The sequence below is a fragment of the Camelus bactrianus genome, chromosome 4 (genome assembly GCF_048773025.1).
Source record: "Camelus bactrianus isolate YW-2024 breed Bactrian camel chromosome 4, ASM4877302v1, whole genome shotgun sequence".
Taxonomy (NCBI): Eukaryota; Metazoa; Chordata; class Mammalia; order Artiodactyla; family Camelidae; genus Camelus; species Camelus bactrianus.
In genome coordinates, this window is record NC_133542.1 from 29048662 (window position 1) to 29074520 (window position 25859).

The window sequence follows — 25859 nt, forward strand, 5'->3', positions numbered from 1 at the left end:
CCATATGTTGCTAAACCATATCTCCGTTCCATGAGTGTCTCCGGAGCTCTACGCTTCGAAAACCAACCAGCTACTGAACAAACTCATTTGGCAGCTCTCAAACCCAATCTGTCCAAAGCTTAAGCCTCCATCACTTTCTTGATAGACTTGCTTCTTTTACAGAATTTCTCATCTAACTGCCCAGAAAAATGGCAGTTGTCTGTGGTTATACTCCCCTATCTAATCAACCACCAAGTTTTATGTGTTCCACCTTTTACCTGTACAAGAGAAATCCCATGAACCTGTCTACATTTCTCTATCCCAACTGCCACTACCTTGGTCCAGGCCACCATTCTGTCACACACGTCACTCCTGAAGCCTCTTAGCTAGTCTCTAGCCTTGTCCTCTCTAGTCCATGTAGCCAATGGACTACCTTCCCGTGTTTAAAATCTAGCTAGAAGGAAGAAATGGTACTAAGTAGAGGCAAGCTGGAGGGCCCATATGCATAGGGGTTTATTATAGAGAATTAGTGCCCTTGGTCAGAGAAGTCCTAGTTCTAGGGCTCTGATCACCTCCTAGATGTTTCTATGAAAATCACTTCCCATCACTCCAGAAGACTCACAACATACACAGGATCAAATTCGTGATTTCCCCCTTCAAGTTAGTTGGTTATCTCTCCTAGCTTCCCCATTTCAGTTGAGAAATCCATTTTTCCGTAGCCTCCCCCCCAATACTAGAACGATCAGTCTCCTCTTTAATTTCTCATCCTTTCTGCCCCTTATTGCCAGTCACAAGTCCTATCCACTCTACACCCAAGAAACCTCATATCCACCTCCCTGCAGTACCACCTCAATTTCAACTTTGATCCGCCCCAGCTAGATTATTATCATAACTGAACTGCCCATTTCTCCTTGGGCAGCCACAGACCTCATATCACTATCATAGGATTAAAACCTTTATTCCTTACTGCTTGGTTTTCAGGAACACCCCTCCTCCTGCATGCACGCACGCACACACACACACACACACACACACACACACATACAATTTAGTCATAGCCACAAACATCAGCAGCCCACTTTCCACAGTCTGGACTACGAATCATTCTATCCCTCTCAGAGCCTTTGATCTCCCTCCTCACCACAAACAGCCCCTCCTTTCCACTTCAAATCCCAACCTACAAAGCCCTGCTCCAATTCTACCTCCTCCTTGAAGCTTTCTTTGACCATTAGAAACCTTAGCAATCCTACTCCTTTTCTTCCTCCCAGAGCCCTTCTCTTGTATTTCTCATGTAGCATTTATCATCTACTGCTTTCTACAGCGAGCTGCTGTTTGGTGTGCATACGTCACTTTCACTGGCTAGGTAGGCACTGAGCTCTGTGAGGGAGAGAATGCCTACCACCCCCCGGAAATTTTCACACAAATTATCCTTTTTAATCTACCTTTTACAGTGAGTGTCTGCTTCATAGTTAGGCACTCTATTATGTGCCACCGCTGCTCAGCTATGTGGCTAAAAAAATTCTTAATTCTCTGAGGATATAAATGTGTCTCATACTTCTCTGGGTCCTCTGAAAACCACCAAATAAGATGCCTACCATTGTACACCCTCAAGTACATACTGGTTTGCTGAAATTACTAATTGTTCATTTAACCTTCAGGACAGTGTTTTTGTTTCAGATATAATGAATATTGCAAATAGTTTTGCTAACATTAAGAAACTATGAAAAATCTAAAGGCCAAGGGAAACAGAATAATCCTTCTAAGTCAGTTTTGGGTGGTTTACTCAAAGAATAGACCTGAAATGATGTTATCCTAAAATGATGATAGGGTAATACAAACACTATCTTTAACTGAACAATATCAGGCTGCCATTTCAAACTGTCAGTAGGTAAAGCTGTGTTTTTCAATATGTAGTAGATCCATTTCTCTGATTCAGGCTTTCTCTATGAACCAGTCTGTGTATTCCTCACTCAAGATACGTTCAGTCCATCTGTCCATAAGAAGTGTTTATCGGCACTACTCATAGGGTAACTCCTATTTCTCAGATCACCTCTCAAGGTCTCTCTAATTTCTTTTGGGAGCCCTGGGGCTGTCTAAGCACAATGTGTTTAGAAACTAATGTTCTCAGCTGCCCCCCTATCCAGACCTCTGTCACTGTGCTTTCTGACACAGGCTGCTGCAGGGGTCCCCCTGTCAGTCTCACTAACAGGTGCTCCTGGCACCTCCCACTGGCACACCTTCCACCTGCCCTGTGACACTGAGGGCACTCTTACCAAACCCGGGGCCACAGAAGGGAGATCCCCTTCCAGGTCCAGGCTGTGCTCAAGCAGGTCAGTCCTGAAATAGCACTGCCCTCTATGCCCTTCTCTTAAATGAGGTTTTGAGTGAAGTAGCCCTTTCCTGCTTTGTGTATATTTCCTCTTCTCGTTGTTGTTTTACCCAGTCATCTCTCACAAAGATTCAGGCACACATCCCCATAGACAGCTTTCTGAGGGACAACAACTCTAAACTGACCTTCCCCTCCTTTACTGGCATAAGTATGTGTGTCTGACTTGCTCTCATTAGTTACTAAAGTGTTGAAAGCTCAGTGAAAAGAGTAACTGACCAATAAACATGATTATATAACTCATCATAGCTACCATTTATTGAATACTTACAATACATCAAGCTTTGTGCTGCGATCCTATGATACTACTACTAACATTTCCATTTTACTGATAAGGAAACCAAGACTTAGAGGGACTAATTTACTTGAGCAAGGTGGGTAATAGAGCTGCCATCCAATCCCAGACCTGTCTGACTCCAAAGCTCAAGATGTGCTCTCCAGTCCCATATTCCATTCCTGTCTCCTCATCAGTCACATGAAGATGCCAAAGGGAAGGAAGCGACAGGGGCTACCAAGCCTGTCCCTCCCATGAACATATCCACACCCTTCACAATGATCACTGCAATCCTTGCAAGGTGATCCAACTTTTGGGAGAAGAAATTTTCTGTCTGCTAACAGGCCAAAGTTCCAATATTTATACAGAATACTTCTCCTAGTTATCCTTCTTACACTTATCCGCTTTTAAAACACACAATTGAAAGAAGAAAAAAAGTCACCAGCCTTTGAAACTAAAGTTATCACATATACCAGGCAAATGACAATGGCATTTTAAATCAAAAGTAAATACAAAGAACAAAGCCATGAAACCACTATTTAAAACTTTTCTTTGGTTCTTGTTACAAAAACTTCATGAATCAAAAAGTAAAGTGCCTCATGAAAAAATCCTCAATATCACTAACTACCAGAGAAATGCAAATCAAAACTACAATGAGGTACCACTTCACACCAGTCAGAATGGCCATCATTAAGAAGTCCACAAATGATAAATGCTGGAGAGGATGTGGAGAAAAAGAACCCTCCTACACTGCTGGTGGGAATGCAGTTTGATGCAGCCATTATGGAAAACAGTATGGAGATGCCTCAAAAAACTAAAAATATTATCCAGCAATCTCACTCCTGGGCATATATCCAGAGGGAACTCTAATTCGAAAAGATGCACGCACTCCAATGTTCACAGCAACACTATATACAATAGCCAAGACATGGAAGCAACCTAAATGTCCATCAACAGAAGACTGGATAAAGAAGTTGTGGTATATTTCTACAATGGAATACTACTTAGCCATAAAAAAAGAATAAAATAATGCCATTTACAACAACATGGATGGACCTGGAGATTGTCATTCTAAGTGAAGTAAGCCAGAAAGAAAAAGAAAAGTACCATATGATATCACTCATATGTGAAATCTAAAAAAAAGAAGAAAAAAGAGGACACTAATGAACTCAACTACAAAACAGAAACAGACTCACAGATACAGTAAACAATCTTACAGTTACTGGGGGAAACGGGGTGGGAAGGGATAAATTTGGGAATTTGAGATTTGCAAATGATAACCACTATATATAAAAATAGATAAAAAACAAATTTCTTCTATATAGCACAGAGAACAATATTAAATATCTTGTAATAACCTTTAATGAAAGAGAATATAAAAACAAACATATGTACTTAAATGCATGACTGTGACATTGTACTATACACCAGAAATTGACACATTATAATTGACTATCCTTCAACTAAAAAAAAAAGTAAAGTGCCTATATTACACTTTGTAAAACTCAATATTCCTGAAGTAGTTAATTTACAATATACTTTTTAATCAAAGCATATTCCTAATTGTGTCAAAAAGAAGGCTGAACAACTATAGATTCTGTATGTGTGATCATGCTACATTGTCACATTACTGATGATGTTAACAAGTTTTAACATTTGTCCACTTATGTTCGAAATTTGTAGATACTGACAGGTATATATAGAATAGATAAACAAGATTATACTGTATAGCACAGGGAAATATAAACAAGATTTTGTGGTAGCTCACGGTGAGAAAGAATGCGACAATGAATATATGTTATGTTCATGTATAACTGAAAAATTGTGCTCTACACTGGAAATTGACACAACATTGTAAACTGACTATAACTCAATTTAAAAAATTTGTCCACTTATTGAAGTTTAAGCATTAATATTTTATATTATGAAGTCTCATTAGCTAGCTGTGGAAAACTGAACACTGCTTACTTCATTTTCAGTTCTTAAAAATAGATGAAAGTGAGAAACAGAAGTGTGACTGTAAGGCGTGCCCTGGTAAGCGCCCAGCCCCCCCTTCTGGATAAGGCCTCTCCGCCTTCACCGAAGAGAGGTTCCTTGCCCTCGCCAAGGGTCTCGTTCCGTCCCCAGAGATCATGCTCCCTGGAGATGGAGAGGAGGGTGGCCCGTATGCCATGAATGGCCTGTGCCTGAATATTAAGGCCTGGTCCTCCTGTCTCCATCTGGGGCAATTCTGAAGGACCTTCCCAGGTCCGGAGGTGCCTGTGAGATGCGCCCAGGGCTCGAAAGCAGTTTAACCTTCCCTTCTGCTTAGTCCTGCCTTCCTCCCTCCCCACAGCTGCTGTTTCCAGGGCACTGTGCAAGACACCTCCAGCACACAGATCTGAGTCTCCAAGCTGGCTTCCCAAGCAACACAAGCTAACAAACAATTAACAACAATCATGCTTGGAATGAAGTGTCACTTAAGCATCGATCCTGAAAGTAAAAGGTAAGCATCTCTAACTATGCCAGAAAGTGTTTGAGCTGAGGCCCTACAAGGACACCAGGTAAAAAGCCAGCGCTTATCCTCATCCTTATATAAGCCATCTGTGGTCCATTTCCTGACAGAACAATTAGACGAGAAAAAAGAAGTCTAGCAGCCACATCTCTAGACAATCATAAGTGAGGCAACTGCAGCAAGAAAAAAGGTATTAGAAATTAATAGTTGATATTACCTACAGACAAGACAAAAGAAATCTTTACTTATTACTGACCTCTCCAAAATACTCAACAGATAACACATTCAGTAGTAAAGTGATTTTCTGAGTACTAGATGATCAAATGACCAATTTCTGTTTTCTGCAGCATCCCCCAGGGCCCCAGGGTTTCCTGAAGGTACCTCTAGGAAGGAGCTGATGAGGGAGCAGGTCCAACCATAAACATGTCAGCCACATCAGCTCTGCCTTTATTTTCAATCTCATATATTAAGCTTCTAAAGAAATTTCCGTTTATGGAAAGTTTGAGAACCTCTGTGCTAGAACAATGTTTTCCAAAGTGAGGACCCATCACAAAAATATTTTTTCTGGTTTATGCATGAGTATTCAGTGTAAGGTTTGGATTCCCATGTTAGATTCATATTCCAATAAAATTTTGCTAAAAACAAGTGTTCTGCTACTGCTGGGGTACTAAAAGATATATTTCTAAACTGTAAGTTTCATGAAGAGCATTCTGTCTTGTTCACCATCGTATCACTGGCAACAAGCCCAGTACCTGACAGGTGGGTGGCTCAATAAATGATTAATAAACAAACAGGAAAAAAAACCAAGCAAAACCAAAAGTCACCAAACACAGATGCAATGTTTTACAGGATAAAGCATTAATAAAAAAGAAAAAAATGCCATTTCAAGAAGAATCAAAAATATAATAACTTTAAATATTGGTAATTAATAAAAAGACTTCCATAAGAAGCTATCTGTTCATATCAAATATTTTCCAAAGCCAATATTTTCCCAATGAAAAACAATCTTACCTTATATGGAAATCTTCAGTGGACAGTATCCTTTCCAAATGATCATTTATTCAAAGGATAATTACACCACCCATGAATAAGACAAAGTAGCTTAAAGAATTCCGCTACAGTTGGCTTACAAAGTTCTACCACAATTAACTCCAACAAAGTATTGAAGCATTTTCAAGGAGATTTCCTGTGACTGATGCTCAGTCTTCAAGAGAAAACTACCTAACATAGCTACTTTACAGTTGGAAAACGCTTTGAAAATTGAGATGCTTTCAAAAGTGCACATTACACAAAACAACCAAGGTACCCAAAGATAACTCAAGCAACGTGCAAAATTAAAAAGGGACACAGCGTTAAATTTAAAAAAGTATTCACTTATATGTGGAAAAGAAAGAAAGAAAGAAAAAGGAAGGAAGGAAGGAAGGAAGGAAGGAAGGAAGGAAGGAAGGAAGGAAGAAAGAGAGAGAGAGAGAGAGAGAGAGAGAAAGAAAGAAAGAAAGAAAGAAAGAAAGAAAGAAAGAAAGAAAGAAAGAAAGAAAGAAAGAAAGAAAGAAAGAAAGAAAGAAAGAAAAGGGAAGGAAAGAAAAGAAAAGAAAAGAAAAGAAAAGAAAAGAAAAGAAAGACAGAAAGAAAACAACACCACCAAATTCACAGGAAAAGAGATCAGATTTGTAGCTACCAGAGGCAGATGGTGGGTAAAGGAGGAACTAGAGGAAAGTGGTCAGAAGGTACAACTCTCCAGTTTTAAGATAAGTAAGTACTAGGGATGTAGTGAACAACATGATGACTATAGCCAACACCACTGTATGATAGATAGGAAAACTTAATGTTAAGACAGTAAATCCTAAGATTTCTTATCACAAGAAGAATTTTTTTCCTTTTCCTTTTTCTTTTTACTTTATCTACATGAGAAGATGAATATGAGCTGAACCTACTGTGGCAATTACTTCACAATACATATAAATCAAACCATCTCACTATATGCTTTAAATTTCTACAGTGATGTGTATCAATATTCCTCAATAAAACTCAGGGAAAGGAGATAAACAAGAATCTACTATACAGCACAAGGAACTATATTCAGTATATAATAACCTATAATGGAAAAGAATCTGAAAAAGAATATTTACATAAAACTGAATCACGTTGCTGTACACCTAAAACTAACACAATACTGTAAGTCAATTATACTTCAATAAAAATAATTTTATTTAAATGGGGAAAAAAAACAGTAAATGGCTGTATGTTTCTGCCAATGCTTGACATTCCCTAAATGATGTTAATCTTCTTCTCATAGGTAGGCAGAGAGATAATTTACAGGAGCTAAAGATGACAAAGGCAACCCAACTAATTCAAGCCCTTGTTGATGCATGTGCCTTCCCAAAGTTTTTTTTTTTTTTAACCACACTTCAAGGAAGACTGTTAAATGGGCTTTTTTGTCTCTGGTCAGAAAATCATTTCAGAGATTATACTATAACTGGATGCTAAGTCCTCTCAGATATATATGTTATAAAATAACATTCTAGAAGCTTTATGCATAAATCCTCAAATAAAGAAACCACTTGTGGAGTCCCTACAAACAATCAGTCATTTGGAGGAAGGGAAGAAGGGCTGGGCTCACAACAAACTGGCTATATTAAATTTGGAGAGTACTGTCTGTGGATATCTCTTAGGCAAGCTATCAAATCTGGGGTTATCACTGACAATTAAAATTAAGTAGAGTGTTTAAAAGTTTCTAACAAACAGTTTTTTGTAACTTGTAAAAATTTCCTATACATTAGGCCAATTCTCTACAAGCATCACACAGGATACATGACTATATTATTTTATAGGCTAATTTCATAGTATTTACCCATAAGAAACCAGAGAGTATTATAAGAAGATCAATAAAGACTGAAAGAAGCATGATGTTGTACATATATGATATACAAGTTAGCAGAGCCCAAAAAATCCTGCTTCAATAATTAAACAGATTCATGAATCTGTGGTGGTGCCTGGCCCCACAAAGGTGCTAAGGTGCTGCCCTCAAGATTCCTTGAGGAAATAAGATCAAAATACATAAATCAATGATACAAGAGTTCTAAGAGAATAAGACATAATAAAGTGGTAAAACTGACCATTAATAGCCAGTTATCAAACTTCTAAAATTTTTAATCAAATACTTGAACATTCATTTGGAAATTTTCTTTGACTTTTTATTTGTAGAAGACATTGGGTTTTATCCCCCTTGGGCAGCATAATTCAGGTAATAGCACTGTCCTTCTTTTGAGGAACCATCTCCCCCAAACACAAACTTGTAATTCTAAAGGGGGCTGCCATTCTTCATGCTTCTGCCCCAACAACCACAAAGGCAAGCCCGTGACCCAAGCCAGGACAGTAATACCTTCCTACCCTTGGCCTCAGTGAATTATGCAAGAGATTGGCACAGACTCCAAGCCTGGAAAAATCCATGCACCCTCCCAGATGGGGCAGCTTTCCTTTCTGGTGATACAGGGAAGAATATATGGCCCAGGGAGAAAAATGAAGACACTACACAAAGAGAATTGGGGCCCAGGATCCAACACACCCTGGCAACTTCCAAGGGTTCTAGATGTTTCTGACCATTCATTTAAATTCTCCTTTTCAGCTAAGCTGGTTCCCAGTGAGTTTATATTTCAAGAAGCCAAGACAAACTCAGCAAAACATTCTCAATCCAGAGGAATCCAATGAAGACATTATTTTTTAAATGGATTAAAACAGATTCCAAATAACATGAGGAAATGCATGAAAATTAATTTCAAAGTAAAAACTGGTTGGTCCACAATACTGGACGACTAAGGAGAACTGTGTTGTAGCCTTCAGAAGCTGGGCTTGTCCCCATCCTAGTAGCTCTTATCTCACAGGTTTGACAGACAAGGCACTCTTATCTCTTGACAGGGACAGACTAGCATTTTCCAAAGCTTCACTTGAGGGGACCAAATGTAAATAGATGTCTAATTGAAGAATCACCCCCCATTCCCCAGAGGAAGACAAAATCCTCAAGGTAAAACTCGTTCTTTCTAAAATGGGGGATTTTATTTCTAATTTCAAGTAGATTTCCAAAGGATATCTAAAGAAAAAATCTGAAGCGAATAAAGTTGGCCCAGTGACTTCTACTCTCACCTCCACTGATGCCCCCATCTGAATGACTGCTATCAATTATCACAGATTGGAGTCTAGCCACATTTCACCCTTCTGAAAATCTTCTCTCTTATACCACAGTTTTGTCCCAAAATATGAGGCTGGTTTCTCTTTTGGTTCTGCAGAAAATCTCATTAAAACAGAGTTTATGGTGTAAAACAGAAAGACAGAAACACTTTCTTCTTGCCTATTCCTTCACCGTTACTTTTTTCTTTTGTTGCTAAGTCTATGGGAAGAATCAGACAAATAAGAGTTAAAATCCCAGCTGCAAGACTCACTAATCACTAGATAAAGCACGTAAGGTTCTAAGTCAGTCTCAGAGCCCTCAGTTTAAAAATAGGGCAAAAAAACCCACCTACCTGGAAAATCCCTCGTGTGGATTACCTGAGATGATTTTCTAAAGTGATAAGCACTTTTTCTGGCACACATAAAAGGATCAGATGAAATGAAATGGAGTCACCAAAGATAAAGAACACACTTCACCATTCCAGTAAAGCCCCTACTCCTTGGAAAGTAAGCTTACAAAGAATGAACATATTTGAGGTCACAGAAGGAACATTTATAAATCCATTTGCAAGCCTACCTATGGAAGTGCAACCCAAAATAAATAAATTAATTAATTATTTAAAAGCTGCTTTCCTATATGCTCAAGTCAAAGAATAATTTTTATGAAACAAATATTAAATACTATGCATTTTCTACAAAGTGCTACCTAAACAGCAAGATTAAATAATTTGACAAGGAGGAAAAAGAAACATGGAGGAAAAAAGATAAGCTAGACAACATAATCTGTGAACTACTGTATCTGCCACAGTAATTTGCAAAGCTAACAGTAATAATGCTTGTTTTCCATGAACTACACAGTAAATAAATTTGCATTAACCTTCTGATTTTTCCCTAAGAGTTATGGATTTGATTCAGTAATTTTTTTTCTTTTTCATTTGAAGGTTTCTGTGATTCATTCTTGCAGGTGGTGGTGGTGGCTTCATGTGAAAGAGTGGCAACAAGGAAATAAGCATCCTGAAGGAATTTATAAGGTCTGCTATGCTTATCGGGGGTATCAAAAGTACTTAATTAATGTAAGTTTAGAGTTCCTGTTTGAGAATCCAAAGTTACCAATCAGTTAGTGAAAAGGCATTCCATATGATCACTTCAGAGAAGAGCGAGATTTAGTTTCAATATCAAAAACACTAAACCTCACTGATGCTTTCTTAAAGGAACTCTGCGCCAAGCAGGGATCTCTGGACATGTGTGTGTTGTGTTTATCTCCAAGACAGGCTCAGGTCTAAGTAAAATGTGATCCATTTGATCAATAAAAATTTTTGCTTCCCATTATCATTGTATTCTCTTCCTATAAATATAGGTAGCAACTGAGTACAAAATTATTTTGGAGAGTATATTTCCAATTTTTTTAACTTTTTAAAAATAATATTATCTAAAAATATAACCTGAATATGCCTGAAACTGATCAGAATTTCTGCAGTTAATTTTATAAATACATCAATTAAAAAGTACTTATAAAAGTCTATTTTTCTTATTTAGAGGTCAAATTTTTCAAGGAAGAGTAATTAAAACCAGAAACAAACCACTGTTAATTCCAAGAACATTTTTTCTGTACAAACAATCAGAAGGGTACATACAGCTTTTACCATTGTCCAGTTAGTCTTAACATTTGCAATTAGAATATATTTATGAGTCTAAACTTAATAGATAGATAAGTAAACAAGTAGGAGCTAGAAACACATGTTGCTAATTCAATGTATCATTAAATATTATCAAGCTGTCCACTCCTTAAAGTAATGTTCTGCTCTAGGTGTTTCAGGGAAAAAATGTCATTAAGGAATTCCTTCAGTAAGACTGCTCATTTAACAATTATTTACTGAGTATCCATTCTGCATCAAGCTCATGCCACTGAGGGTGTCAGGCACTGGAGACATGCTAGTGAACCAGACAGTGAAGGTCCCCCTCTCTGGGAGCTCACGTTTTAAGAAAGAAGATGTGCATTAAATATGCTCAGGTCAAGTCAATGACATATAACTGAACTTGTTCTCTTAAAAAGACAGACTTGAATTCTAAAATTCAACAATAATCAATATTTATTTAAAAATAAACAGCTCCTCCTCTACCCTAGGAAGAAAGGAAAAAGAAAAAGAGCAAGGGGTAGGGGCAAGACGGGAGGGAGTGAAGGAATGAAGGGCAGTGGGGAGAGATGAAGGGACAAGCTGACTCAGACACCCAATGGGTCCAGCTTGACCCTGCTTGTAGCTGATTCCAACTACACACACTGCAAAACATTCTTTTTGCTTAAATTGGGTTTCTGTCATTTAGAACAAAGAATCCTTATTAATGTAAGATCATAAGGTCTTACATATGACATGCAATACGTATTTATTAAATAAATGTATGAAATGTTAGCATCTATTGAGCTCTTACGGTATGTCGGGAGCTGTGTCATATGCTCTGTGTACAGTATTTTATTTAATCCACACAACTACCTCACAAGGTGGGCACCACCATGTGAGCGCTTTCAGAGAGGAAATGGAGACAGGGGATTTATATACTAATTGTCCTGGGTGATATACTCAGTAAAAAGCAATGCCAGAACTCAAAACACGAAACTCTGGTGCAAAAACCTATGCTCTTAAACATTACACAGCACTGAACAAATTAATCTGAAGAAAAAGCACTGAACTAACTGTATATGCATACTGAATACTCTGACACTTCTTACTGTAACATTTAACAAAATCACACAGCTTACTGAATAAAATTAAGCCAAGTCCAAACTTAGCCCATCCTTAATTTTTCTAAAAACATCTAGGAGAATCTTCTTTCCTGGTTTTAGAGTTCTTCGTAACTTAAGACATGTCCTTTTAACTACCTCTCTCATTCTCTACAGAGTAAATCTGAAAGTATCTTACTGTGTTTGGACACAGGCTAAGAATGAAAGATTCAAGGCACCATCTAAATTCTATATCCCCCAGCAATTAACCACTATCACACACGATGCTTGGAAAAGGAAAATTATATTTTGCTTATCTTTGAAACTCCTATTCTATCATAGAGAGACACATCATGTCAAGTTCAGGCTCTGAGTAATTACTGTGATCAAAAAATTATTTATTTTTATAAGGTTATCAAGACAATAATAATTTTAGTTATTTATACAGTTCCTTATGGTTTATAGAAAGCACTTTTATACACAGTATATCCCTGGACTGCTCCCCGACCCCAGCATTCCTGTAAGTAGACAGTGAATAAATCATACCTCTGTCTGGCAGTTAAAGAAACTCATGATGAAAGGAGTATAGTGATTTGCCCTAAGTCATTCAGCTGGTAAGCGACAGATTAGGATTTTAAAACACGTCTTCTGGCTCCAAAGTAAATATTAATTCCAAGAAAATAAATACACTACCACTGACCACCAAAGCAGTTTTCTCTCTGCCTACTTCAAGCATTCTTTTTTCCTTAAACCTTCCTGCCAGAAATGTTTAAATAAATCATTAGCTCCTCTAAAGTCTCTTCGGTACGAACCTGTGTTCACGAAACTGGCAAAATCTGCTAAATGTGCCCAGAAAAGGATATTTCACGGCTTCTACCTAGAGCTAGGGATACCTGCAGCTACTCAGAAATCTCTGGAAACTCAGTGTTCTTAATAGCTACATTTGAGACAAGAATCTTTATAAAACATTTTATAAATTATCTTGTGTGGCCCTGAACAGATTGATCCCAAATAATTTAACACTCTCCTGATTCAAAATGAGAATTATTTACAGAGAATCAATCCTATAGCCAGGCCCTGTGGCAAGTGTTGATGATTCAAAGGCAAATACAGCCCAGACATCAAAGCAGACATAGAAAAGGGGCAAGGGTGGTCAAAACCACTTGAAAGGTGCAAAAATAGATAGCTAAGGTGGGGCAACGCATGGTCCAGAAAGCCTCCAAGCAAAAATCTAAGAGCAGAGGAGAGCAGCGTAGTTATGGAAATAAGGAGAGTCTTGGGCAACAACTGTACCCAGAACCTGGTGTCTGAGGATAGAACTGAAGAAGAGGAGGAAGTTGAAATTGAACACCAGCCTCTGAGACCAGAGAGGAGGAAGACACCCTGACAAGGGCAGAGGTCAAGCATGAGAGAGGGCACCCCTGAAGGAGAGTAAAGGAAACTCAACAAGGAGAGAACACCAGAAAAGGAAACCAGCGCACATGCCCACACAGACAGAACCTTACATCACCTCATCATCCTCTCATTTTGCAGGGCAGGTAAAAACAGTTATGGTTCTGATCACAAATTATAGAATCAGCACTGGAGATCCCTCTGATTAATCTTGTCATTCTGTGGGTGAGGAAACTGGTCCACAGAAGTAAAGTTCTTTGTCCAAAGCCACACACTTTAGTAGCAGAGTAAGGACTAGGGCCCTGATCGCTGCTCCCTTGAGTCTGAGCTCTGCCACACACACCACCTGCCTCCCAATATTTACATGAATTTGTATTGCTCCCACCACCTTTCAGAGCTCACTTCAAATATATGATGTTGATTACTGAAATGAATTTTAATGACAATAGAGTTTACCTCAAAATTATTTATGCTGAGCTAATATAATCGTTAATAAATCTACTGGGAAATACCCTCAGAGTCATTTATATCACTCTTCCTACAGCAGTTACCTTAGAAAATGGAATGTAGATTAACTGTCATAATTCACTGCTGTGTTTTATTATTTTATCATTATAAATAATGTCCAAGGTTAAAGATAATAGTGATACTCAAAATCTACTCTTAACGCATATAATGGAATCTATATACTTAAAACTTAATAGAGTAACTAAATTCAGGAAAAAAAAAAAAAACTCCAGAGAGAAAGAAATACTCTGGAATCCAACGTATTTATTCTCACTCATGAACACTGGTGCTCTTTCCCCAAAACACAGACTGTAGGATCAGTCTTATCCCCTACCAGAATTTTCTCTCCTAAGCCATCTTTAGGAGACAACATAATCCTTTCTTAACAGTAGAGCAGAGACTTAATTTCAACTCCTCCAATACTAAAAACTCAAATTAATATCCCAGACATTGTCATGAATTTCTCCAAAACTACAGAAAAGTTTTGCTACTACCTTTTTAGATTTCTTAAGGGAAGTATAATACATAGTTGCCTATATACTAGATTTTGCCAAGATGTTGAATTTACCAATTTCACTTAATTTTATCCACAACAAAAGTATCAGAAAGATCATGGTGATAATTATGCAGCTGAGAAACTGCCCAGAAGCCTATGCACTGTTTAAAGTAATTTTCCAAATCTCTCAAAGGCAAGACCCAAAAGTATTAAAGGATGACATTCCCAGACTTTCCAGCAGTGCTGAAGAAATATGACAGAGACTCACGGGGCCTAAAATGTGTGCTCACAACAGGCCCTCGATAAACACCTGTGTAAGGCATCCTCTCATCACTCCATTCTGTCACCAAAGCTTCTCTAGGTCCTAGATCACCTATTCAAAATGTTTAAATTTGATTTATTCCATTAAGAGAGCAGAATACCCAAAAAAATGTGTAAGTAAAACACAGTTAAAGGAAGTTAAACAGCTTCTCACTAACTTTTCTCAGATCACAAAACTCCACAGCAAACCAGGAACTGCCTGGATTTCTCTTGCATGTCCTAAGAGTTTGCCCTTCCACCTAAAACTTTCCTGCTGATTAAATGTCATTTTTGATCATTATGAACTTTTGCTATATTTGAATTTATTGAAGAAAGCTTACAATTTGACACTTCACCAAATGATAAAACCTCAACAGCAAGTAACAGCAAGATGGAGACAGAAATTACACGCTGTACTCAATACTTGATCAGCAGGAGAACTTGGAAAGAGGCCATTATCTTTAAATTGGAGGCAAGAAAGCTACTGGCTGACACAAGCACCTGCAGAGCATCCTATCACGTTCACAACCACTAGAAACATCATGGGTCCTGGCTTGTCAAGTTGATACTTCGTATACTTCTGTCTGTGAGTTATCCTGCATGTATGTGTACCACACAAAACAGAACTAATATTTAAACTCTTCTAAGACTAAAACCCACAAAAACAAGTTCAAACAGGAAACTGGCTGACCACAAAGGACTCCAGGGTGACGGGCAGACTAATAATTACAAATGTGTAGTGACTGTACCATATGATGCATTCTACAGAGCAATAAATCTTAAAATCGTTGCTCAGAAAGATGAGGAAAGAGGCTCACAAACAAAGGAAGTTACAACTCAAGGGTACATATTCACACTTATTCTTCTCCCCATATCCATCCTCCAGAGAGAGATAACAGGCCTCCTGAGTCATCCCTCTTCTTCCTCCAGCCACCACACACTAAATGGAACCTGTCATTTACTCAGAGGAGACCAGACCAGAAAATCATTAGGATTACTTGATATCCTACATCCAGGAAGTCAACTTTCACTCCTGATGAGATCTTCTGCATACCTTCCAACAAATGCCCACAGAAATAAAGATGCCAAACAAATTCTTCGAGAATAAAATATCTATCAATTCACAGCCCACAAAATGGTCTCAAGGCAATCTTAGATATACAAGTCACCACTAGCTTCATGACTTTGAGCAAAACCTGGGCACTGTGGAAGACTTTAATAATTAATTATTACAGTCAGAAACTTCCTTACAGCTGATATAAATCTGAATCCACCAGATAAAGGGGAAAAAAATCCTCTTTAATGGGTTCATATTACCCAAATTTCAAAACTCCAAAGCAAATAAATATTAAACATGTAACTTGCCAAGACTTGGGCTCTCCAAAGTGGAGATAATTAATGCTGTAGAGGTCCATATCCTCCGTGTGCCACGCGAATGTGGTTTTCCACATGCCAAAATAGAGGTAAGGGGTATTTACACCCTCAATAGAAATACCGCACTCTTCCTCAACCACATCCAAGATTGTGTTTAGGCGAGCTATGTTCCATTCATCCACACCCTAGAACCAGGAAAGAGAGAGAGGAAAAAAAAACAAATATTAACAAACTCATAAAGATAATATTTATTGATCAAACCATTATTTGCCAAAATTATTGCACTGTAGATTTTAATTCATTTCAAAATAAAAAATTAAGCAATAATAATCCAAGGCACATGCATACACAGAGACACACACACACATACAGTTATATGGATCCATGATTCATTATCCAAGATTACTGCCAGCATACTGTTCTGTATAAATATTAGTATAAAATCATGCCAAATAACAGAGAATTAAGGCCCCACTCCCCATGTGCTTTTAGTAAAAAATCATTGATTCAAAGCATATGATCTGGAGTGTGCTTTTCATCTTTCACACACCTTTTAGTTTGAGGGGTTTTCTATTTTTTAGCTTCTTTGTTTATTTGTACGTCACTCAAAAAGTCACATTCAGCATCAGACATCACCTTAATATACCACAAACAAAATCTCTCTTCTGTCGTCCCTCTCATCCCCATCCAGTTCAATTCTAGCATGAGACACATCGTTCCCTGAAAATTCAACTCTAATTATTAGAAAAATTCTTCGCATTATTCTAAGCTTTGTGTTAATCATTGAGCTTTTACTGTTCCTTCAACTACATATTAACCTCTTATGTTGATGGGAAATTTTAAACACAGAATAACTGCTAAAAATACTTACTCAAACTTTGGTAAGATTGCTGGAATACTATAATTTTATAACAGTATCCCAACATGGGTGATGAGAGAGAGAGAGAAGGTTTGAGTCACTGGTATAAGGGTTAAAGTGACAGGAAAAGATTCCAGTTTTATTGAATTTACCAATCAATTAATTCACTATAATTCACAGCTGCTTACAATTTTTTCAGAGACTGGACCCTCTCCTACACAATCATGTGGAAATTGCAATGTCTTTAAATGCATTTCAACCTCCTCATGGTGCTATTAAAGAAGGGCATTAAATTTATTTATGTTCATCAAAAAGGCTCTCCCCAGTAGCTATGCCAACAGTCTCACAGACAACCATACCTACTATTTCCTTTATACACTAAAAACTTTCAGGGGTGTTCTGTTTTCATTCTGGTCTTTAGATGATAATATAATCAGTGCACTGATCTTACTTCCTTGAGCTTTGAGGTCAGGAAAATTGTTGATGGAGCAGTAATGAAGCTCTGCCTCAGGAAATGCAATTAAAAGTGCCAGAGGAAATAACTTAATTCCCAAATTCTCCAAGGTAGCCACTCTATCTACAATTTAAACCCCACAGTAGGAAGTTTGCTATTTGGAAATTGTTCAAAGTATGTATCCTTTTAGAGAAGATCCTAGGCTCCAACTTATGAGACCTCATACAAGTTCAATCAAATTATGTAAAACATTTTCTCACTCTGTTTATAGTGATGCAATCTCTTAATTCTAGTCCAGTCAGACTTCAGTCCAATCACTCTAATAATAGAGTCCTATTTAAAAGTCATTACTGGGCAATGACTCTGAAGTAATAAATGAGCACCATATTATAGGAATCATTTTTAAACTGAATGAGCTCACAAATTTAGGAACAAACTATTGCTCGGAAATTCCTACATTTGGAGAAGTCTTGTCTTTGTTTCTGACTGATACTATCTTTCATAAGTAACTGAGGCTGAATCTTTTGACATCCCTAGACCTGTGGGTCTAAGGAGATGAAGGGAGAAAACTAATTCTTCCCAAAATAATGCCAATGAACATTAGTCCCACAAGGAGCTATGGTCAAAAAATTTTGGCCTCATTTTCTCTACCTCTTATAAAGTCACAGCGCCAACAGGCACTCGAAAGGTGATGAGAGGCCATGGTAGAAGGAAGCTGTTTAACATTGCTTAATTCCACATTTCCCAAAACTCTCTGGCCATGGGACCTTGTTTACGTAAGACTTGAGTATCTTTGCTCAACAACATCAACATCCAGCCCACATGTTTCTTCCCACAGCCACTGCCATCTCCTGCCATCATCCTTAGCACCTTCAATATTATCCCTGTGCGGCTCTTTCTACCCCTATCTCTCTCCTGAGCCTGACTGCCACATATCCAGCTCTAAGCTGGACTCACAGTGACCAAGAAAAACTTCTGAATTATATGAATTTACAGGGAAAAACATCATTTCATTAGAAATTCCAATTATTAAAAAAGAAGATCTACCTCTTAGATGCTCTAAAACTCTGAGAAACTACTCAAAGAAATTATAAAAGATTCTAACTAAAGTTTTCAGGTACTTTTATTTAGTATTTTTTAAAAGATTCTGCTTTTCCTCATTTTGGCTCTTACCATCCCTTTCTTATGACCCTTATCACATTTCAGCCAACACCTGCTAGAGTACTGTGATCCAAACAGAAGACCATCCACCCAATCCCCATTTGTTTCCTGGTAACTTAAAGCTAGGCTAATGTAAATTCCTGCCACCAACTCATACGGCTTTGACAAGCCCTTGAAGTATCAGAGGTAATGCATATGGAGAAAGAAAAATAAAATTTGGTTAGTTTCAAAGACTTCAAAATTCAACCAAGTTCACACAGTAATGTGTGAAAATTGTACCTTTCAATAACTAAAATGAAGGGTCTGGTCACATTTTTAAATAGAGGATTTTCTTAGGATCTTCACACAATAAGAATAAAATTAGATCCATGTGACATTCATTTTGCTTCAAAAGTTAATTACAATGTGTGACATGATAGTTCTTTTTGCTTCTTCCTTTCCATAAAGATACGTCATTCTCTAAATTTTTTACTTTTAAAAGAGGCCTCTTTTCCTTTTTGCATTTTTAAACACCAAAATACCTACAATTTTACAGCAGTTTTCTTTTCTTTCTGAAAGTCTAGACAATAACCAGTGCAGAGCAAGTTTTGAAGAAAAAAACAATTCTGCAACAAGAAGTACCATCTAAAAAGACTATTCACCTTAAAGAGGGAAATATGAAAGAAGGAGGGCAGAGAAGAAAAGGGGGTAAATGCCCAGTCAAATAAAAGATTGCAGAGAGCTTGGAATTCCTGCCTTGAGTCTAGACCATCGAGGCTTTGAGGTTAATAGTATACCTGGTTCCAGGCAAAAACAACTCAAGTCCTCTTGGGAGAAAAGCATCCTCCATTTAAACCTGTAAATTCTCCACAAATCAAGATCAAGCCAAAGCACATAACCAAAAATTGCCACACATACAGGGAAGCAAAGCATCATTGGAGAAAGCTAGCAAATACATCCGACCCTCCCCCACCCCAAGGACTTTTGACATCAGAATTTTCAGACACTAAAGAACTCGAAATGTTTAAAGAAATAAAAAATGGAATCACAAAGACAAGCAAGTAAATGAACTATTTGGAATGACCGTCAGATCTGGGGGGAGAGGTAGACTTCTAGAAAGGAAATATATCATTATTAAACTAAAAACTCATTGAAAGGATTAAACAAAAGAAGTAGTTTAATAAGACATTAACACACAGTGCAGTACAGAAAGACAAAATGGAATATCTGAAAGGCTGTTAAGCAATACTTAGGACGGAATGTCTAAGATACATGAATCCAGAGTCCCAGGAGACAGAAAAATACAAAACTATTTGAAGAGAAGACTGATAAAAACCAATTACACTAAAATTAAAATCTTTGTTCATTAAAAGACACTGTAAATAAGGTCATCTGTAAAAATTTTGAGGTCAACTTTAATTAACCTCAAATACACTGAATTGATGCTTACAAAACAGACTTCTCAGACCTTACTGATGCTACAGCTCTTATTTTCCAGTGGCCAAAACACCAAACGCCTACTACATTTACTGATTAAAAACTATTTATAAAATCTTCATTATTACTCCTACTCCTGAAGACAGTAATGTTCTATGTGGCCAGATATTTGGGCTCATTCTGGACTCAGGCAGTCCTATATTCTTTTTTAATTTATCTCTTTTCACAGCCATCCATGTTCAGTGTAAAAATAATTTGTTTGTCTTCCTTTTTAATTATTTCTAAGTAAGGGACTCAAAAAATTTAAAACTGCTTTTGTTTGATGTAATTTAAAATACAGAATTGATTTTGCAGGGTCAGAGATGACTGATGTTTTTGCTATATACCTTTACACACTATAACTAGTTACCAAGTATTTGTATACAATTGCAAACAAATATGCTTTCACAGCATAACTTACATATATGTAAACTTAAGTATTTAATTCTCACCATTCACTTTTAATTGACAAAGGAAAAAAAGTGAAAACTACAGAAACTGTGGTTTACTTATTAGAACTTTACTTATTGTTCTGGTCTTGGTTGTACCCATCTTTGGCCGGTCACACATCTACTCAAGAAACATTCCCAATAGGGTACAACAGGATGAGACTCTAAAATCACTTTCAACATCTATTAGGTATTGACTATTATAGCAAGTATTAAGTGTATAACATTTAATTTACACCTACAGAACTGTGGATGGCTTCTAATTTTGTTTTTAACTCTGTGGATTGTGTTTAAACAATTCAAAAGTATGTTCCTGATTTGGATTCACTACATGGCACTGCACAGTTGTCACTTTATTGAGTGTGTACAACAGTCCCATGAAGCTAGCAAGGCACACCCTTGTACAGTTCAGGTCCTAGAATCAAAACTGATGTTATCACACACACACACACACACACACACACACAAAGACACTGAAAATAAAATAAACAAAAATGTTTGAAAAGAACAAGCCACAACTGAAGCAAATGATTCAACATCTGTAACTGGCACAGTTTTGGTATCCAGAATACATAAAAAATTCTACAGCCATAAAAAGAATTTAAAAAAGGCCATTTGCAACAACATGGGGATTGTTGACCTGGAGATTGTCATTCTAAGTAAGCCAGAGCAAAAAAGAAAAATACCGTATGATATCACTCATACATGGAATGTAAAAAAAAAAAGAAAAAAGGAAAAAGAGGACACTAATGAACTCATCTATAAAACAGAAACAGACTCACAGACATAGTAAACAATCTTACGGTTACTGGGGGAAAGGGGGTGGAAAAGGATAAATTTGGGAGTTTGAGATTTGCAAATGTTAGCCACTATATATAAAAACAGATTTAAAAAACAAATTTCTTCTGTATAGCACAGGGAACTATATAAAATATCTCGTAATAAAATTAATGAAAAAGAATATGAAAACTAATATATGTATGTATATGCATGACTGGGACACTGTGCTGTACACCAGAAATTGACACATTGTAACTGACTATATTTCAATTTAAAAAATTCCAAATAGTATTCAAAAATCAAAAATCCAATAGAAAAATAGGCAGACTATGTTTCACAAAAGAGGAGACATAAATGGCCAAAGACATGAAAAGATATTCTATGTCATGTATAACCAGACAAATGCAAATTCACACATAAGACATTTTAAAGCCACAAGATTGACAATAAGTAATGAGGTGAACAATATTAAGTGATGAAGAAAATGTATGTGAGCATGAGGAAGCTTTTGGAGGTGGTGGGAAGTGCTCTAAGACTTGACTGGTTGTGGTGGTTGCACAAAAGCCATGGAATTACACATGTAACTTGGTGCATTTTGTGGTATGTAAATTATACCTCAGTAAAGCTATCTTTAAAATGATTACACAGTGAGGGGGGAGTTAAAATTATTACACAGTGCTGGGGGAGCATAAATTCGTACAGTCTTTGAAAAACAAAGTGACAGTCTCTGACCAAGTTGAACAACCTCTGAGGCAGCACTCCCATTCCTAGGTAAATCTTTAGAGAACTTGTATACAGTGTGCCAGGAACCATACACAGGAAAGTGTTCATAGCAGCAACATTTATTTTTTTAAAAAGAAAAAGAAAATATCCCCCAGCAGGACAATAAAAATAAAATGTATATGCACAAAATGGAATATTATACAGCAATGGAAATGACTGAACAAATTGCTAACACAATAACATGGATGAATCTGGAAAACCTACTGTTCGGTGTAGTCTCAGAAGACTACATTAAATAATACTATTTTAAATAAGGTAAAAAATGAGCCAAATTATTTATACTATTTAAAGATATATGTTTGTGTAAGAAAACCTTTTTCTTAAAGACAAGAAATCAAACACAAAGCTCAGGCCACCCCTGGGTGATGAGGGAAAGTAGCAGGGAAGGACTGTAGAAAGAACAGCCCATGAGCAGTATTGTTAATGTTTCAGCTGCTGGGCTGCATGGTGGGTCTGGGGTATTCACTGCATTGTTGTGCTTCAAAACATAAGTATATTGCACATAATCAGATACTACATTCCAAAAATAAGACAAAGAAACAGTCATGAAGAGACTATCTCCTGAGTAACATCCCAGGGCACCATTTCTGCCCTGGCACCTTGTCTTACTGACAGGAAGACAGTGTTTTTTTCGTGAAAATAGAAGGAGCATTTTCTTAAGGAGTACCCCTGTAACAAACATCCTTCATGGTTATGACAGGACAGGCTTTGACAGATGGCAGAAAGTATAAACTGCTGAGCTGTAGATTGACCTTATACATAAATGACTACTGCAAAATAGAATTCTTCACAATTCTCTTGGTCAGAGTTAGCTACTGAAAATCTCATTACAGCCTCAGGATTTTTGTCCCCTTTCACTTTAGTATTGCCACTGGTTGCAGCTAACATAATTCGGTACATACTATGGAGCAGGCCCTGTCCTACGTATTTTATTCATTCGTCTCATTTTATCCTAAGAGGTAGACACTACTATCATCTATTATTAATGCCATTCTATAGATGAGAGAGCTACCCCAGGAGGAGTCACAAAACTTGCCCAAGATCTCACAGCTCATAATTGTGGAGCAGGGATTCAAGGGTGAAAATGGAAAAGTCTGACCCGAGCTGGCACTACTGTGGTTCTAGCCATGTGGCCAAACAATGAGCCAGAAAGTCAATTCTAAACTACCTAATTCTATATGATCAAAGAAGGAAAAAGTTTCCTCTCTCCCCCAATAACTGGAAGGGAGAGTTAGTAATTTGGTGATTAGGTTTACTACTTTCCTATTTTTTTAAGGACTACCTACCAAAAAGATGATTTGAAAATACTGGCTTAGGCCAAGAACAGGACTCATGGATTCACTCACAGACATGCATTCTATTTTTTTTTTAATTACAGAAATAATAAACAGAATTGTTAACTTTATTTTACACTTCTATATGTGGCCCTTGCAGAAAATCCTAAAAGGAATGTTAACCTTATGAAGCCCTCTTCTCCTTTAAAAACGATCAATGATCTCAATGTTTAATAAAATACTAAACCCACACCCAGACAAGTTATTTTTACATATAGGAAATTATAAACACAAAAATCCTTATTCATGTATCCATATTTTCTATACTAAGCCCTTTGTCTCATTCAACTCTTTAAAGTGTATTATACTGCAGTGTAACACAACACTTCTAAATCACTGTGGCTGAAAGTTTAAAAACTTTATGGTATTCTGTGATGGAATTTGGGGGGGGGAGGGCATGCCCACCATGGTTTTGAAAGTGTGGATTACAAAAAGTTTTTGTAAAATAATCAAGCAATTTCCACAAATTTAAAAGACAACAATCATTTGGAAAAGCTATGGAAATCAATTCTAGGAATTGCAGACTTTAAGCTTTTTGCTGAAAAATAAAAGAATGGAAGGCAGAAAAAGAAAAGAATATGTATAAACACAGAGAAATGTTTAGAATAATATTCTTCCAAATTGTTAAAAGGCTGTGTTGGGGGGGGCAGGGTACTGAAAAGGTGATATTAAATTTATTTTAAAAAATCACTATGGCTGTTAAACTTTCATAACAGAAATTGCCTAAGAACGTAGTACCTATTTTCACGTTTTTTACGAACAGAACCCCATTTAATTGAAAGAACAACGTAGTTGTATAAAAACTGCATGCCCAACTTCTCTTGCAGCTAAGGCTAGACATGGTACGGTTCTGACCAATAAAATGTAACTAGTCATCACAGGGCAGGGCTTCCAGAAGAAAGCTTTGAAGAGGCTACCTCAAACAAGCACATTTCCTTTGCCCTTTTTCCCTCTTCCCTCCACCAGACATTCAGACATGATTAGCAGCAACCACAGGAACAGAAAGGTAAGGATCTCATCTTGAAGATGGCAGAAGAAATTGCTAGGAGTACAGGTCTATGATGACATCATGGAACCAACACACTGGACCTGGACTACCTGACTCAAATTTTTACATGAAAACTAAATAATTTGTTTTAGCTATTGATTTTAAGGTCTCTATTACTGACAGCAAAATAATGGCTGACTGATACAGTTCTTTCTTACCAACCAAATCCGAAGGTCCTCAGTTGCTCCATTCTCTAGTGGATTTATGTAAGAAAGTAATATACAAGTCTGTGATACTAATGTGATCCTACTAAAGGAAAAGTAGAAGCCACTTAGCTTTTGAATGGTGCCAACATGTTTTACAACTTTTTACAACTGCTTGAGCCTTTTTACAACTGCTAATGCCAGGAAAACTCCAATTTAGATAAAGAATTTACCTGTTTTCCCAGTTCCCCTCTAATACTCTACCTACTTTTGATTGTTTCTCCCAGCTGTTTGTTTTTTCCATCTTGTTTTCATTTCTCCCCCAATGCTACTTCTCACTTAAAGCAGTTGGAATAGAGTTGGCACTGTTGAGTTTCCCTTTATTCTTTATGAAAAAAACAAAAAAAAAACCAACTTAAGGTATTTCCAATGGTCTCATTTTCATTCTTCACAGTGTAAATTTTGGACCATATACATAGGCTCAACATTATTCCTTCAACAACAACAAAAAAAACTAACAATTTTCCTGAATATTAAACTATATTTTCTCATTGTAGAATATTTGAAACATAAGTCTTTTTAAAAATCAAACTTACAAACCTTCAAATAAGACAAAATCATTGTATCATTTTAGTAGTATCTTCCTCTAAAAAAAAATTTTCTTCTAATTAGAACACAATTAGAATCAGAATCCTGGAATTCATGGCTCTACTTCTGTTCCAGTAACCCCAAAAGTCCACTGCCAGATGGTGACTTATTCTGAGGAACCTATGCTAGGAAACTGGCGTACGGGAGCAGCTTCCCAACCTCTCCATCTCAGCCAGACCTGCCGCTCCTTACCCACAGTCAAGTGGATGCTTTATGAGGGAATGTATACAATACTGGAAATCCTGTGGGGGCATTCAAGATCTTGGGGAACTGTCTATATACAGTTATCTTGGTTTATTCACTCACCATTGCATTGTGAACATTTTCCTACCATTTATTTTATTGTATATATTACCTTCATGTCTGTATCAATTTGCATCATTATTTTCCTATGTGACATATGGGTTGTTTTACATTCTTCGCCATATTTTTTTTTAAAAAACACTGGGAAATAACTTTGCTACAGAAACACTCATCTAATTTCTAGTCATTTCTAAAACAGACTCTTGAAACAGGTGTGGATCAATAGCTCCTTTTTGACAACAGAATTATTTGTATCTTTCTACTCCATTTATAAATTCCCTCCTTTAAAAAAAATCTGTTTCCAAGTCTTTTAAAAATCATAATAAAGAAGGAATCTAGATGATCTTCATCTTCCTTTTT

The 25859-nt window shown here is 37.0% G+C and overlaps 1 protein-coding gene across 4 annotated transcripts in view; it reads right to left on the bottom strand.

Moving 5' to 3' along the window:
- KDM4C (lysine demethylase 4C) overlaps nucleotides 1-25859 on the bottom strand; it is a 360744-nt gene that overhangs the window by 256369 nt on the left and 78516 nt on the right. For all 4 annotated transcript variants that reach the window (XM_074361598.1, XM_074361600.1, XM_074361599.1 and 1 more), the window contains one exon: nucleotides 16074-16267. In XM_074361598.1, the coding sequence (XP_074217699.1) occupies nucleotides 16074-16267 (194 nt within the window). The remainder of the gene's footprint in view (nucleotides 1-16073; nucleotides 16268-25859) is intronic.